The sequence below is a fragment of the Meriones unguiculatus genome, chromosome 18 (genome assembly GCF_030254825.1).
Source record: "Meriones unguiculatus strain TT.TT164.6M chromosome 18, Bangor_MerUng_6.1, whole genome shotgun sequence".
Taxonomy (NCBI): Eukaryota; Metazoa; Chordata; class Mammalia; order Rodentia; family Muridae; genus Meriones; species Meriones unguiculatus.
Window position 1 is genome coordinate 5438636 of NC_083365.1, and position 18378 is coordinate 5457013.

An 18378-nucleotide genomic window follows, 5' to 3' on the forward strand; every position below is an offset into this window, starting at 1 on the left:
GGTCCTTGGTTGGAGAAACAGTCTCATAAAAGACCCCTATGCCCTGATATATTTGGTCCTTGTGGAGCTCCAAGTCATACTAACTCCCCTTTCTTTTATATGATTCCCTGCACTTTCCCAAAATTTTGGTTATGAGTCTCAGCATCTGCTTTCATACACTGCTAGGTAGAGTCTGCTCAACCATGTTCAAAGCAGCTTTATTCGTAATAGCCAGAACTTGGGAAAAACCCAGATGTCCATCAATGGAGGAATGGATATAGAAACTGTGGTACCTTTACACAGTGGAATACTACCCAGCAATTAAAAACAAGGAAATCATGAAATTTGCAGGGAAATGGATCTAGAATAGATCATCCTGAGTGAGGTATCCCAGAAGAAGAAAGACACACATTGTATACACTCACTTATAAGTGGATACTAGACCTATAAGATAGGATAAACATACTAAAATCTGTACACCTAAAGAAGATAAACAAGAAACAGGACCCAGAATAAGATGATCAATCCTCACTTAGAAAGACAAATGAGATGGAGATTGGAAGTAGGAGAAAACAAGTAACAGGACAGGAGCCTACTGCAGAGGGCCTCTGAAAGACTCTATCTTTGAATTGTTTTAATTGTTTCTAATTTATTGATTTCAACTGTGAGTTTGATTATTTCCATCTACTCCTCTTGAGTTTGTCTGCTTTTTTTATTTTTCCCCAGGGCTTTTAGGTGTGCTATTAAGTTGCTTGTATGAGATGTCTAAAACTTTTTGTGAATGCGCTTAGTGCTATGAACTTTTCTCATTTCATTATGTCCCATAAATTTTGTTAAGTTGTGCCTTCATTTTCATTGAATTTTATGAAGTCCCTAATTCCTGTTTTCATTTCTTCCCTGATCCAGCTGTTGCTAAGTAGAGAGTTGTAGGTTGTCTTGTGTTGTTTATGATCTGTCTCCTTCAATCTCTCTTCCACAAGATTCCCTGAACTCTGCCTAATATTTGGCTGTGGGTCTCTGTACCTGTTTCCATCAGTTGTAGAGTGAAGCCTCTCAAAGGAAAATTATGCTATCTTTGTGTTGGCAAGTACAGCAGGATATGATTTAGAGTGTCAGGGGTTGGATCTCTCTCATAGGAAGTGTCTCAGGTTAGGCCAGTCATTGGTTGGCTCTTCCCTCAATTTTTGCTCTATCTCTGGGAAGCAGGACAAATTTTGGGTTGAAGATTTTCTTGGTGAGTTCTGTCCCAACCCTTTCATTGGAAGTCTTTCCTGGTTACAGAAGATGACCATTTCAGGTTCCATTTTCTCTGTTGCTAGGAATCTAAGATATGGTCACCCTCATAGATTTCTTTATGTTTCTCTTCTAGATTTCTGGGTGCCTCCACCCCCACCAATTTCAATTCTTTCTCCAAGTTATCTTTTCTTCAGTTCTCCCCATACTTGATTCTTCCTGTTTCTATACCATCCCCCTCTCCCTTGCCCCATCCACCTCCACTGTCTATTTTGTTTCCTCTTCTGAGTGAGATTCAAGATCTTCCCTTGGGCCTCATTTGTGACTTAGCTTCTTGGGGTCTGTGGATTGCATCATGGTTATCCTGTACTTTATGGCTAAAATCTATTTATAAATGAGGACATACCATTTTTGTGTTTTTGGAGCTGGGTTAACTCATTCAGAGGTAATTACTTAATATAATAATCTATTATTTAACTTAATATTTCTACTTGACTTATATCCAGTAGTTTAGGTTGTAAGTTTAACTGAGTAAAATGTGATGTTTTTAAAGCTCATGAACATTAACAGATACTCAAGAATAGTGATATTTTACATTATTATAGCTTACTATATTTACCAATAAATTGCAACATTAAATACCTTGTAATACCAGTCAGGAAATCAGGTTATAGGAAGTAAAAATTACAACAAAATTTCAAAGCCATGTCATAGAATTTCATACCTCTGAAGATTTTCTTGCTAGTAATGAAACATTTTAAAGAGTGTGTCTGTGTTATCATTCAAAATGAGACTTTAGATAACTTCAATTATTTTATGAATATCAATCTGTAGTGTTTTTTTCTAGTATATTAACTCTTTTATTATGAAATACTTCATCATGTTGCTATTTTTAACCAGCAATTATTTGGTGCAATTTCCCCTTGGGTCATCTCTTGGGGTTTTATCAAGATTTGTTTAAGTAGATATAAACATTCCAAATTAACCATGTTGTTATCAAAATAAGCATGAATTTGCTGGCTCCACAGGTAAGAGAAATTTTAGGTCACTTACAGAACATTTTTTTGAGAATACAATATAGGGTCAGAATTTTTACCATATTTTTGGCTATTGTACATAGTGTGAAACTTTTTAATTACTGATTACTGCATGGATTAATAAAATGTGTGTATCCATATTTAATTGTTATCAAATTTCATCTACATGTTGAAAAACAACCCTTTCTTGGAAATATACAAAACAAGTATTGACTTATGCATTTTAGTATGTATGAGAATGTTCTAATTTTCATAGTATGTATTTTTATTCTCCTAAAGACAACAGACCATTTCAAAGGATGAACAATAGTAGCAGCAATGTATGGGAAGGATACAGTCCATCCATCTGCAGTCTAGTGGGACTTATACTTTGATAAAATAAAATTTTAACGGTCTTCTAATCTAGAAGCCACTTTGGTTTACTACTTAATACTGATGTTTCTCTGGTGTCAAGAATCTTAAGAATTACAATTATAACAACAGTATTTTTCTTTAAGTTCCCTGTGATGATGGGAATTTTAATGTAATGTGTAGAATGAAACAATGATGTGTTTTCTGCTCCCTATTAAAATTATTTTACAGATATAGATTGTAACATTTTTGAAAATCTTTTACTTTTTGAAATTATAACTATTAATTCCTTTCCTTTGTTTTACTTCCCTGAACCCCTCCCACATAACACTTCTTGCTCCCTTTAAAATTAATGACATTTCTTATTCATTAATATCCTCTGTGTATGTGCATATATGTTTCTAAATACTTCAGTACAAGCCCTGAGTCTGGATGTATGTTTTCATGGCTGACCATTTGACTCTGTAATAGTTTAAAAGACTGGTCACGTATTTGTACAACAGGGTAGGCAACGTGCAGCTCACTATGTTGCCTATGATGACCTCAAATTCACAATAATTCTCCTGCTTCAGCCTTCACGGTGCTAGAATAACAGCCACAGGATACCACAACTCACATTCAACATCATTAAACTCCTAAAAAATTTGTTGTTTTTTGTTTTTATAACTCTCAATTGCTCCCTTTTTTATTTATTCTGACTTATTTCTGTCTTAGGACAAATGTACTTCAATGTCGGACCATCATATTTTCTTACAATATTTTAATTGAACTCAAAATGAACTCACTATAATGTAGAAATCTGAATTGTAGTTATTGTGTGTGGGTGTGGCAGTGAGTTATATCAACAGGTCATGTATTACCCATCTAGAAATAGTGAATAAAATTTATAATTAAATATATTCAAAATATTTTAGATTCAATCATAATAAAATTATATTGGCCTATATATTAATAATCAATATGTTTTGTATTGCTGAAGATAAATTATTTGGCTTTGGTCTATGGTCACATATTTTTTACTAATATCATTTCAATACTTATTTTTGTGACCTAATATGGAAACTTTCTAAATTATCATATAATAATATTAATTTCATTTCATACTCAACCAGATTTATTGCTCCGTCTGGTATATTATAGGACCTTATTTTTTTTTTTCTTTGCAAATGTATTGCCTCAGTGATTTTATTTGGCTGTCCAACATCACATAGCTTAGTTATTCAGTTTAAGAGGAACAAATTGTAAGAGAAAGCCTCACGTTTAACATGGCACAGAGCTTGTATTCATGAGGTAGGAAAAGAAGACAAACCCTCAGTTCCCATGTCCTATATTCACATATTGAAGAAGTTTCTAAGCCAGTACCACACAGTTTTTGTCATTGTTGCTCTCTAGGACATCTTGAGATCAGGGATGGAGATACCTCCAGAAGATCTTTTATTCTAGAGGATTATTTCAGCAATTCTGGGTTTCTTGTTATTCCATATGAATTTGAAATGTTTTCTTTCAAGGTCTGTAAAGAATTGCATTGGTAATTTGATGGGAATTGCATTGACTCTGTAGATTGCTTTTGGTAAGATGGCCATTTTCACTATGTTAATCCTACCAAGCCATGAGCATGGGAGATCTTTCCCTCTTCTGCTATCTTCTATTTCTTTCTTTAGAGACTTGGAGGTTTTTGTTTTTTGTTTTTCATACAAGTCTTTGACTTTCTTGGTTAGAGTTACACCAAGGTACTTTATGTTCTTTGTGGCTATTGTGAAGGATATTGTTTCTTTAATTTCTTTCTTCCCATTTGCTTTTGTATACAGGAGGGCTACTGATTTTTTTTTTTTTTTTTAGTTAATTTTGTATTGAGCCACTTTGCTGAAGCTGTTTATCAGCTTCAGAAGTTCCCTGGTAGAATTTTTGGCATCACTCGGGTATACTGTCATATCATCTGGGAATAGTGATACTTTGACTTCTTCCTTTCCAATTTGTATTCTTCTAATCCCCTTTAGTTGTTTTATTGCTCTAGCAAGGACTTCAAGAACTATGTTAAAGAGCTACAGAGACAGTGGGCAGCCTTGCCTTGTCCCTGATTTCAGTGGGATTGATTTAAGTTTCTCAATTTAAGTCTCTCAATTTAAATCCAAGTTCTACATATGAGAATAAATGAGTGTTCAACTTTCAAAATCTAGTTTATTTATCCTACATGATTTCACTATTAGTTATATATGGTACAATTTTATTTTGTATATGCACCATATTTCTTATATCCATTCTCATGATGATGAGTATCTACACTGGTTCCATTTCTTAGCCTTGGTAAATAGTTTAGCAAAAAACATGGATGTGCAATTACCTCTTTGGTAGGAACTTCATCCCTTTGAGATATAAGCACAGGGTGGAAAAGCTTTGATCATATGGCAGTCAACATTCAGCTTTTTCAGAAACCTCATCCACTGTGGTTTCAAGTGTTTCCACAAGCACTAGACAGTTTTTAAGTATTCCTCTTTTACCAGTAACTGTGGCCATTTGTTTTCTCATTGATAGCCATATGACTGTGTTGAGAAAGAATCGCAAAGAACTTTCAGTTTGCATTTTTCCTAAGAATGCTGAACATCGTTTCAACTGGTTTTTAATTATTTCCTCTTTTCCTTCTTTCTTTCTTTCTTTTCTTTCTTTCTTTCTTCCTTCCTTTAGAGAATAATCTATTCAGTTCTTTGGCCCACTTATTGTATGGAAGGCTTCATTCACTGAAATTTCATTATGAAAGTTCTGTATAATTTTTAGATGTTAATAATCTCTTGTGTGATAAATAATGAACAAATATTCAGGTTTGTTGTTTAGGACGTAGACTGGTTTCATTCTCATGATGATTTCCTTTGTTGAACAGAGCTGTTTAACCTCTTGTAATTCTTTTGTCAGTTTAGGAGATTATATTCTATGCCAGGAGGGTTCTTTTCAGAATGTTCTTGCCTGTATCTTGATGTCTTTCCTCTGGATTTTGTTCATTTTCAGGAAGCCATTCCTAAAATTATGATAATTTATACTTTTAGAAGGATTTTTAAGCACAGTGGAACATTCTTCTACACCTGACTATCCCATTTACATGTCACCACTCATTGAAGAAGATTGTTTCTAATATTGGTTTTGAATCCTTTGATGAAAGTTACAATTTTTTAGTTATGTGTGTTTATTTCTGAGTCTCTTTCCATTTTGTTGGTGTACATATGGGTTTTGTAGTGGTATACAATGTCTTTTTATTTTTATTTTTATATTAATTACAGTTTATTCACTTTGTATCACAGCTGTAGCTCCCTCCCAATCTCACCCTCTCTCCCTCATCTTCTCCCTGACCCTCTTCAAGTCCGCTGTTAGGGGAGGTCCTCCTCCCCTTTCATCTGACCCTAGCCTATCAGGTCTCATCAGGACTGGCTGCATTGTCTTCCTCTGTGGCCTGGCAAGGCTGCTCCCCACTCAAGGGGAAGTGATCAAAAAGCCAACCACCGAGTTCATGTCAGAGACAGTCTCTGTTCCCATTACTAAGGAACCCACTTGGATACTGGGTTGCCATGGGCTACAGGGGTTCTAGGTTATCTCCATTAATGGTCCTTGGTTGGAGTATCAGTCTCAGAAAAGACTCCTGGGCCTCATCTTCAGTGAGGCATCCCAGAAGCAGAAAGACACACATGGCATATATGCACTTATAAGTGGATATTAGTCATATAATATAGGATAAACATACTAAAATCTGTACACCTAAAGAAGCTAAGCAAGGAGGACCCTGGGTAAGATTATCAACCCTCACTCAAAAAGGCAAACAGGATGGACATTGGAAGAGGAAGAAAACAGAAAACAGGACAGGAACCTATCACAGAGGGCCTCTGAAAGACTACCCCAGTAGGGTATCAAAACAGATGGTGAGGCTCATAGCCAAACTTTGGGCAAAATGCATGGAATCTTATGAAAGAAGGAGGAGATAGAAATACATTGTCTTTGATCCTATGATTTTGTAACATATTTTGAGATCAAGTATTGTGATAGCTTTGCAATTGTTTTCTGGAAGAGAGAGACTTTTTTCTACATTTAAGTTGAGGATTCATTTGTGAAATCTGTGAAGAATGCCATTGAAATTTTGATATTGGTTGATTTGGACCAATAGAATATTTTACGTAATATGTCCATCTGCATAATATTAAACAGCAGTATCTTCTACTTCATTGTATGTAGGTGACATATATTATTACATCACCATACAGCCATTTTTTTTCCTTGACCACTGATTGGAGTATATAAGTATGTAGTCTTTGTTCATTGACTTACATTACTATCTGTTGTTATTATAGTACTATGGACACTAACCAGTGGATCTTCGACACTGTTGCACGAGAGTCCAACATAAAGAACATTACAGAAGCCACTACATTTGTCCTCAGGGGACTCACAGACAACACTAACCTTCAGATCATTCTCTTTTTCCTCTTTCTAGCAATTTACCTTTTTACTCTAATAGGAAATGTGGGACTTATTATTTTAGTCATTGGAGATCCTCAACTCCACAACCCTATGTACTGCTTCCTCAGTGTGTTGTCTTCTGTGGATGCCTGCTATTCCTCAGATATCACCCCAAATATGTTAGTAGGTTTTATGTCCAAAAACAAAATCATTTCATTTCATGGTTGTGCAATGCAGATGTTCCTTGCTGTTACATTTGGAACCACAGAATGCTTTCTTTTGGCAGCAATGGCATATGATCGATATGTGGCTATTCACAACCCACTTCTGTATGCAGTTAGCATGTCTCCTAGAGTGTATGTGCCACTGATCATTGCTTCCTATGCTGGTGGAATTCTGCATGCTGTTATCCACACAGCTGCCACTTTCAGCCTGTCTTTCTGTCGGTCTAACAAAGTCAGACATATATTCTGTGATATTCCTCCTCTACTTGCTATTTCCTGCTCTGAAACCTATATAAATGAGATTCTGCTCTTCTTCTTTGTGAGTTTCATAGAGCTAGTCACCATCCTGATCGTTCTGGTCTCCTATGCTTTTATCCTGTTGTCAATTCTGAAGATGAAATCATCTGATGGAAGGAGGAAAGTCTTCTCAACATGTGGAGCTCACCTCACTGCTGTGTCTATTTATTATGGCACAATCCTCTTCATGTATGTAAGACCTAGTTCCAACTATTCCCTGGAGCATGACATGGTAGTGTCCACATTTTACACCATTGGGATTCCCATGCTCAACCCCATCATCTACAGTCTAAGAAACCAAGATGTCAAAGAGGCTATGAGAAGAGTTCTGAGAAAAAACTTTCATAGTAAACCCTGAATTCAAATTTTAAACTTTTTTGCGCTTCTATTACAAGTATTTAATATGAAGTTTTAATGTATTTTCTTACGTATTTTACATTGAATTTTTTTCACCAGTCTTTAATTCATTCAAATCAAATTCATTCAAACAAAATCATTGCTGTTTGCTACTTTTTATATAAGGTTCAAGGTTAATTCTCCTGTCTCCACGACTCATCTCAGCTTAGAAACACTTTGATTACAGATGTATCTTTTCATCATTAGCTTCATATGGGTTCTAGAAATTCAAACTAACATCTCCACATGTGGCTAGCAAGCATTTTACATACTGAGCTGTCTAACATCACTTCAATGTTTGATTTTTGAAGAACATAAAATTCCATTTATTTTTAGTTTAAATAAACATTATTTTAAAATATGCATTGTTGGGCTGGAGAGATGGCTTAGAGGTTAAGAACACTGACTGTTCTTCCAATGGTCCTGAGTTCAGTTCCCAGTAACCACATGGTGGCTCACAACCATCTATAATGAGATCTGGTGCCCTCTTCTGGTGTGCAGGTGTACATGCAGACAGAGCATTGTATATTTAATAAATAAATGAAACTTTAAAAAATATATATGGATTGTTATTACAGTCTTTTTAAAAATTAAATAATGATTACATTCAACTTTCTGCATAATATTTACATATGTAAAAGTGTGGCATTTATTTGTTTCTTATAAAATCTGTGTTCAAAGATTTCTCAGAGAGAATCACTTACAAATCTGCTGAAATAATTGTAATTTGTAGGACTATTTTAACAATATACCATACAACACCTGGTTTATGCAAAAAACTCATTTTTTCTATGTCTGGATGTTAGACATTTAAGATCAAAGAGTTTTCACAGGAAAAAAATGCTCATTGGCTTTTCTGGGTATATTGGAGATTGTTATCTTTTTCAGAGTCTCCCTTGTAGTTTCCTCTATAGTCTTTCTCTTAATTAAAAGATTAGTCATTTTCCTAATCTAGCCTTATGAAAATACAAACTATATTGAATTAGCACCTAACCAAAAAAAAAAAAAAACCTCACTATAATAAACTTCATTTTAAAAGACTGTGTCTCTAAATTCAGACACATTCTTAAACACGAGGTATTTAGTTTTAACATTGAATCCTGTGTGTGTGCATACAAACATTTGTAATTATATGATATAGTCATATGACCCTGTTTTAAAATGAAAGTATATTACCTCATTACTTGAAAAATATATTCAATATTCAGGGCTGTTATTGCATACAAAATCATGGTTGTATTTGACTAGTTTGGTGAAGTGCTACCTAATCAACAGGTTAACCATAGTATATATTACCTTCATTAAGTACCAATCTCTGACTTTATTATGTATTGTACTCTCTAATCCCACTCACCACACAGGAAAATATACCTAGCCCATTACACGTGGCAATCAAGGACTTTAGGACAAAGTTGTACCCAAGGCCTCTAGTTAAATATTTTTTATATGTCTGTAGCACATAGAATCATACATAAATAAATTTTAAATAAATCATGTATCAATTTAATCATAACCTGTGCTTCAACCAGCACGGGTAATGTTTCTGTTGTCTTTAATCTTCTAAGTATGACTATGTTATTTTATTATGGAGAACATAAGTATCATCCTTCAATTCCTCAGAGAGAAGAAAACCAGACAATAATATTTGTCAGGATTATATCAAAACTCAAGAACATCAAAATTAAAGCATGCTTTATAAAGATCAACACATTATAGATATTGTCTTTCCCTGCATAAGCCTCTTCTCACTTCTATGCACTACCTATTGTCTGTATCCTACTCAGGTTAGAGATGTGTGAGGCTTCTAGAAATGAAAATTAAATAAAATTTAAAAAGACTTTTAAAAAAGAAAGAAACGGAGTCATCAGCATAATGCAATCTCCTTACACATAATTTGAAATAAGTGTGACAACTATCACATTCTTATTCTTTCTTCGTTTTATTTATTTATTTATTTATTTATTTATTTATTTTTACACCCAGATGTTGGTAGAGTGGGTAATATATCTTTGTACTTCAGGAGCCTGCTGCAAGTGGTCACAATGCAGTTTTCCAGTGACACTCCTCCCATCCAGCAACCCTTTTGTCTTGAATATACAAGTGGAAATATGAGAGGAGAAATTATAATGGCCTATCTTTGTCCCATGGTACTTGCAGTATCAATATGAGCAATTTTTATAAGTTTCTGGGTACTTTTTATTATAATCTTCCTTTTGATCATAGAGAAAACAAGTATAGGAGTTAAAGCCTAGTGAAGGAGAGAGGGATTTGGGAGGTATAGGTGTTAGGACCAACGCACCAATGTTAGGACCAACGCAGGAATGCTGGGTAACATGTGCCTGTGCGCTGTGGAGGTTACACGCGGGTTCACAAATCACACCACGAGATCGGTTCCATGTGGGAGGTTTATTAGGGGAAGGGGGTTTGCAGAGAAAGAGAGAGAGAGAGAGAGAGAGAGAGAGAGAGAGAGAGAAAATAAGAGAGGGAGGGGGGCTCCAGGAATTCTCATAGGGTGACCCAGGGTATGAGCAGGTAGTTCCAGGTGGTCAGGGTATCTTCACAAATGCCTGAGAACCTGTTTGTCAGGTCCCTTGGGGCTGGCCGTAGAAGTGCCTGCTTACTGATCCCAACATTCCTCCCTTTTTCTATAATTAAAAATAGGGAGCTTGGGCTGCCTTTTATAAGGTAAGTTAAAGTATATAAATTTAGGATCATTGAAAGCAGCTCTTGGTTGTCATGCAAGAGGTTGAGAGAGAGAGAAGAGTTCTAGCAACAAAATGGTCAGGTTGCAAAGTTAAGAATAAGAGAAGTCTCTGCCCTGGAAAATTTAGGGTAGAGGGTTGTCAACAGAGAGTTGCCAGCCATGCAAGGCAGCAGGTAGGGACGGGGGAACACTGGGAGAACCTGGAGCCGCTTGTCCTGGTCCTGATGCACACCATTTCAGCCCTTTGTTAACAAGTGAATAATGGGCGTAGATTCTCTTCTGGCTACTTCCTACTGACACTGGGGGCGCTGTAGGGAGGTCAAAAGGCTGAAGTGTTGGCCAAGTCTAGGAAGAATAGGCTGCTTTGATGCTTTCCCAGGTCTGTGAGATGAGTGAGGGAGAGTGGGATTGGGAGGGAATGAGGGAGGAGGCTACAGCTGGGATACAAAATGAATAATCTGTAATTAACCGTTTTAAAAAAAAAATTTAAAAGACCCAATATACCACATATAGGCATCAACTGTACAGCAAAGACATTTGCTCAGCTATGCTCATAGCAGCTTTATCCATAATAGCCAGAATCTGGTAAAAACCTTGATAGCCCTCAATTAAAGAATGGAAACAGAAACTGTGGTACATTTATACAATGGAATACTACTCAGCTATTAACAAAGGGAAATGGATAGAACTAGAAAAGGTTATCCTGAGCGAGGTAACCCAGAAGCAGAAAAAAACACACGGTATATACTCACTTATAAGTGGAAATTAGCCATATGATATAGGATAAATATACTAAAATCTACAGATCTAAAGAAGCTAAACTACAAGGGTGACCCTGAGGAAGATGCTTAATACTCACTCAGAAGGGAAACAGGAGAGGCCCTATTGTTGAAGTCGTCACACACCTTGTTTGCACAGTAAATAAACCTGAAGCTGCTGGAAAGGAAACTCCTTCCCTGGTGATGGCGTTTATAGTGTCAAATGTGCTATGCGGATTGCCTTTGATAAAAAGCATCAAATCACATGTCCTGTGTCCAACATGTCCAACATGTCAGGAAACATGTGGCTACTTGTAATATTGTGAGAGCACTGTTACGGGGTAACACAGTCCTTGACTGGATTTGAGGCCCATTTCATAAGAAGGACTCTGTATCTGGTGTTCTATGCTTGCTCAAAACCAAGGTTAGGAAAGTCACAAGCCCAGGGCAAGGTGTGCAAAATTCTGTTGTTTAGCTAAATTGACATAAAGTTGAGTTAGTTTACAAACATGTATGTTAATATCCAGGATTATGGACATGGGATATAACAATAGAAGGAAGAATATATGAAAAGGGGAAAGTGATATTCAGGAGGGTGGACACCATCGAGGTTAATGGAGGTGAAAATAAAGGACATGATGTGTTTGTACAGAAATATCAGAATTCAGCCTCCTCGTTTGTACAACACAAATTATACCATGAAGAAAGAATGGAAAATATCAGAAGGTATCTGCTCATTAAAGAAGCATTTATTCTCTTAACACGCTTTTTTAATGAAGTAATTCATTAACTTGTTATTTTCAAACAATTCATAATGGGAGCTTATTCCCCATGGTTTGTCTCCTCTGGGCTTTATCACAGTTGAGTAAGCAGATATAAACACTTTAAATTATAAATATTCACGGAAAATTCAAACATTTCTTTACTGTTCTTTGGTTAAGATAAAATATTGGACATTTTGAGGAATTCTTGAGTCTAGAACATAGCATTTCAAATTCAACAATGTTATTTTATACTAAGTAATTTTACTACTAAAAGTTACATATTAGACACTAGCTTTTACTTATTTACTGTCATTTTTTTAAAAACAATCTACTAATAGTTCTCTTTATGAATAGTAAATGAAGATTCTTAGACAAATGAGAGAAAACTAGGAAATATTGAAATTAAGTTTTGCTTGAATTCCTTGGGACAAGGATTGGGGAATCCAGTTATACAATGAAGTTTTGCAGCAGGAGGTCATGTTTCATAACAAGCTTCAAAGCTCACACACTGTGGCGGAGACTCTGTGCTGGGTCATGGCTCTGGTCATGGTGAAATACACAGCTTCCCATAAGGTAGCCAATGAAAAGTGTGCAGAAGTTTGATCTTCTAGCAGCTGTTCAATAAACGCAAATTACAGTTCTTGCCCTCTTACAAATGTATTGTTTAATTATTTTTCTTAGAATATATGAAATTCTATACTTTCTAACAATACTTACAAGTACATTTACACTAATTTAGAAGCTAGGCATCCACTGTTCAGTAATCAATGAGAAAGGTTGCTAATTATTTTGGCTATAGACCTCAGAGTATATTTTATTACTGACTTCCTCAGACCTGCATCTTTTGTATCCACATCTAGTACAAAAGCCTGATTTTTGAGAAACTGAGTTCCATTTTCTCAGTTATCAAAAAACAAGTGTATTTTCAAAATATCACTAGACGTCATCATATTCTTTAAAGAATATGGGGAAGTGGGCAGCTGAAATCTCTCAATAACCACAGCTATTGGGAAGCGGAAGAAAGATGATTGTTGTGCAGTCAAGGCTATCCTGAACTATACTGTGAGATGGAATCTTACATCTACATAGGAAAAAACCATAATTCTTAGATATAAATTGTTAACAATTAAATAATTTGTGTCCTAAAATGTTTCATAAAATGTAATCTATGTGTAATACATTGGATAATCAATATATATCAGTATATTCCATAATTTCCTTTTAAATTTTGATTTGGGAATAATTTTCTCATAAAACATTCTCCTACATTATTAATGAGTTTTAACTGTCATTGTGCAATTTTAGAATAGGTTTTCACAAACTATTCTGCATAATTTTCACAGATTTAATATGATTCTAGTACAATGCAGTGTCCTTATATAGCAACTCAACATCTTCTATGTCATAGGTAATTTTTGTACCAAGGCTATTTTTTGTTTTATTGTATTTTAAGATAAAAATACTTAATTATATTCAGTGTGGATTTGTAGCTGACCTAAATTTAAGGAGGAATATATCTCTATTGTATATCTCATTATACACACATGCACACAGAGAGATGAGAAAGATGCGATTAAAATTAAAATGGCTATGAATTTGAAAGAAGGTTCAGCAGGAACATATACAGGACAGCTTGGAAGAAGGAAGGGGAGCAGAGAATGATGAAATTATATATCACATAAAAATTGCAATTTTAAATACCATGAATTAAAACTATTGATTTAACAGTTTGGGTCTGGGCTAGGTTCTCTTCACAAATGTTGTGAATATGAGGCTTGGCCTTCCTGTGGTGATATTAACAGTGGAAGAAGTCATGTCTTTGACTCCTTTGCCTGCCCTTGGGACACGTTTCTTTCTACTGGGTTGCCTCATGCAGCCTTGACATGATTTTCTATGGATAATCCTTTTTGTTGTTCTTGTTTGTTTTGTTTTGTTTGAGACAGGGTTTTTCTTTGTAGCCTTGGCTGTCCTGGACTCGCTTTGTAGACCAGGCTGCCCGCAGCGTCTGCAGATGACAGAGCTCCGCCTGCCTCTGCTCCCCGAGGGCTGGGATTGCGGGTGTGCACCACTTCCCTGCCCGGCTGCCTGCTCTTGATGTAACTTGTTGGGCTGTGTTCTGTTGATACCCCTGGAAGAAGTCTTGCTCTTTTCTGAAGAAAAACAAAGAATGGATCTGGGGAATGGAGGGTGGAGGCAGGAATTGTAAGAAGTGGTGAAAGGAAAAACTGAGGTCAGGGTGTAACATATGAAAGAGAAGAACATAAAATTTTAATTAAAACGTACACTGTGCCAGGGGCCTTTCAGGGGATATTCCTAGACCTAGGATCATTGATGGCCGCCTGCAGAGGTGATGAGGAGTTAGTGAGGGAGAGTTAGTCAAATGTACGGTCAGTCAAATCTCTTAGCTCTGACTGACTAGCAATCAGGTGTATTTATTTATTTATTTGTTTGTTTATTTATTTATTTATTTATTTATGTTTCCCAGAGCAAAAACAGATTAATGATTATCTAGATGGTAGAGATTATGTGTCTGATTTTTTCATTACACACCCAGGGTTACAAGTTCGGTTATAATTAAAAATACAAACAGAACAGATTTTATTATTATTATCATCCCTATAATTCCAATTTCTAAAGAATGTCTTCTCAAAAGCGATCACATTTATTACATTATAGCCAGGTTTTAGGCTGACGTTGTAGTTCTAAAGGATTCCAGAAAAACAGACAATAAAGGAATCAGTCTTTTTATGAATAGCAAATACTAAGACCTAATTTCTTTTACTATGTGTTTCATCGTCTGTGTATAAAGTAAGAAAAGTTCATTTTAGTCAATCTATCTTACTAACTGAGTTACATTCCTCCAGAGGTATACCCTATATGATCCCTTATCTTTAAAATACATTTTCAGAGATCTCTAAACCTATAGTAAAAAGAGACCTTGAATCTGGAACCTATTCTCCTGGCCAGTCAGGGTTTGTCAATTATGTCTGTTTACCCTGAATGCATTATAATGTTTGAATTTGCTCCAAGGCAGATCCTCCAGGAAGGTTCCTGGAGTAGCAGCCTTGTACATCAGTGTGCTTATCTGTGGTTAGTGATCTCTAGGGCATAAGGAAGATTTCCAAATAGTGTCCAGATAAAGTTAATTTTAGGATTGAAGACTTCCAAATAGTGTCCAGATAAAGTTAATTTTAAGATTATCCTAAAAAGATTTAGATAATTTTCCTCAGGAAAGACATAAAATGAACCATAATGCAGAAAGTCCCAAGAATGCAGCACACAGAGGCCAGACACAAAAGGTAGAGACAGAATGGCAGTGATTGCAGTACTCAGTAATCCGCTCAGCTCTTCTGGAACTGTGTCAATCCGCTGTGCTGTCTTCATGTCTCTCGCCGTTTTCCGTGGATATGGCTGTGCCAACACCGGGTATGTATACACACCCTCCGTGTCATTCTGCAACAAGTGGTATACTAAAGCTCAAATCATCATCAAACCACCATCGTGTCATTACCCTGTGATCTACTTCTTAAAATCATGTGATATCTATGTTTGTGTATCCATGCCTCTCTTGATCTGAAAATGTTTGTTTCCATATCTCACCTCATTTATAGTAATATAAACTATGATTTGCTGATTACTTTCAATTTCTTTTATGAGATTTCAACATGGAAAACATCACTGAAGCCACTGAATTCGTACTGAAGGGCTTCACAGACAATGCTGACTTGGAGATTCTTTCCTTCCTACTCTTTCTAGCGATTTACCTCTTCACAATCATGGGTAACTTAGGACTGGTTGCTCTGGTCCTTGGGGATTCCCGCCTGTACAACCCCATGTACTACTTTCTGAGTGTGTTGTCATCAGTGGATGCCTGCTATTGCTCTGTTATCACTCCCCAAATGGTACTTTATGTTAGAGAAGAAGGTCATTCCATTCATTGGCTGTGCTGTGCAGATGTTTCTGGCTGTTACTTTTGGCACAACAGAATGCTTTCTTTTGGAGGCAATGGCTTATGACCGTTATATAGCCATTCGCAACCCACTTCTCTATGTAGTAATCATGTCACCCAGAGTTTATGTGCCACTCATCATTGCTTCCTATGCTGGTGGAATTTTGCATGCTGTTATCCACACTGTGGCCACATTCAGACTGTCTTTTGTGGATCCAATGAAGTCAAACATATTTTCTGTGGCATCCCTCCTCTCCTGGCAATTCCTTGTTCCAACACACACATCAACCAGCTTCTTCTCTTCTACTGTGTCGGGTCCATTGAGATAGTCACCATCCTGATTGTCCTGAAGTCCTATGGCTTCATCTTGTCAGCCATTCTGAGAACACATTCTGCCGAAGGTAAAAGAAAAGTATTTTCTACATGTGGCTCTCATCTAACTGCAGTGTCTATTTTTCACGGTACTGTTCTTTTCATGTATGTAAGACCAAGTTCCAGCTATGCCTTGGAACATGACATGGTAGTGTCTATATTTTACAGCTTTGTAATTCCCATGCTGAATCCTCTCATTTATAGTTTGAGAAACAAAGATGTAAAAGAGGCAATAAAAAAAGTGTTTGGTAAAAAACTTTGTAGATAAAACAGTATTTTTCTATAAATTTGAGGTAAAAAAGTCATTCTTTAAATAATATAAATATTTATGTTGAAAATGTTCCTTTTATTAATCAATATATTTCAATCCTCATATACATCCTAAATGAAAGGCATTGGTTAATGCCAATCCTGTCTTCTTTTCAATACAGAAAAGCTATATATCCATATTCTTTTTATGTTTGTAATCATATATATTTACATGTATATTTTAAATAGTAATGATACTACCTGAATTGTACAGTGGACAAATATATACACATATATTTTCTTTGACTATATATTATACATGTATATATACATATAATTCCTTTGGTATATTTATATATAAATATTTGCATAATCTTTAACAGTTTTATATTGTTTCTTTTCTTTTTAAATAACATTTTAGATCCTCTCATAATTAAAATTTTATACAATTTCAATATTATATCATAATGTCTAAATAAAATGATGTTGTCCTGGTTCATGTTTAAGTGGTCATGTTGTCTAGACTTTGTGAATGTAGCTTCTGACATTACTATGAAACACAATCTCACAGCAAATTTCTTGATCCTCTGAGGTCTTTCTGCTCCTCTTCTGCAATGCTCCCTGACTCTTATGTTTAAGTATCATTGTTTCCATTGGAACTGGGAACCAGAGTTACATAAATTGATTTCTTGTAGTTTTCTGTAATGGTAAGGACTACACTGGAAACATGGATATAAGTAACATTGAACATAATGGGAAGATTATGTTGAAAAATAGATATAGGACATGTATATGATATATATGCATAAGGCCACGTACATGTAATGAGGAATATATATATTTACATATATGTGTGTACATATATATATATGTAAAAAAAGGAGGCCATGAATTTGAAAGAGAGCAAAACTGGTATGTGGGAAAGTGGGTGGGGGAGAAAGGGAGAATTGTTGGATCAGTGGGAGCTGGTATTTCAGGAAATTTCAGGCTAGTGTGAATGACAAAGCAAAGGCAAACTCCAGTCCACTGTAAGTGCAACAAGCCCACTGAACCCAGCTCCCTTGGATTACACATGTAAGATATGCATGTTATTTAGTGTTGTTTTCCTACTAAATGTAAGTTGAACAAAGACCCCACCCATTCTTGAAACGGACAGTTAATATTGCATTCTTTCAAATCTCTTCTATTGTTCCTTCTCACAAATTACCACTATGAGGTGCTGCATCCTTAGTACCTAGATACAGGCCAGGATGGATCACCCAACAGGGGTGTTACTGCATCCCACATCCCTTACCAAACCTTCTGCTCTCGTTCTACCTGGACTTCCTTTAACTAGGAACACTGTCCTTGTTAGAGTCTCAGCAATTCCTCTACTAGAGCTTCTTACTTTACCAATGCTTCCATCTTCCATAACCAGGCATTTTACCCTTCTCTGATCTTTATCTTTGGCTGATAAATATTCCTGATTCCCATCCAGGACCAGCCCACAACACTGACCACAAATCCTAGTGCTGCATGAGAGATTTTGGGTTCCCCCAAATCAGGTGATTCCAGGAATGCTTGGAACTCAATTCTGGGCTACACTCTAGCTTTGTCCACAGTTTCAAAAGAATGTTTTTCTTTGTCCT

The 18378-nt window shown here is 35.9% G+C and overlaps 1 protein-coding gene and 1 pseudogene across 1 annotated transcript; both read left to right on the forward strand.

Annotated features, from left to right (window-relative positions):
- Window positions 1–6980: 6980 nt before the first annotated feature.
- LOC110543606 (olfactory receptor 141) lies at window positions 6981–7945 on the forward strand. The gene has a single exon (XM_021629882.2). The coding sequence runs from the start codon at window positions 7149–7151 to the stop codon at window positions 7914–7916; it is 768 nt and encodes a 255-aa protein (XP_021485557.2). The 5' UTR covers window positions 6981–7148; the 3' UTR covers window positions 7917–7945.
- Window positions 7946–15845: 7900 nt separating this feature from the next.
- LOC110543605 (olfactory receptor 5T7-like) lies at window positions 15846–16769 on the forward strand (annotated as a pseudogene).
- Window positions 16770–18378: the final 1609 nt, after the last annotated feature.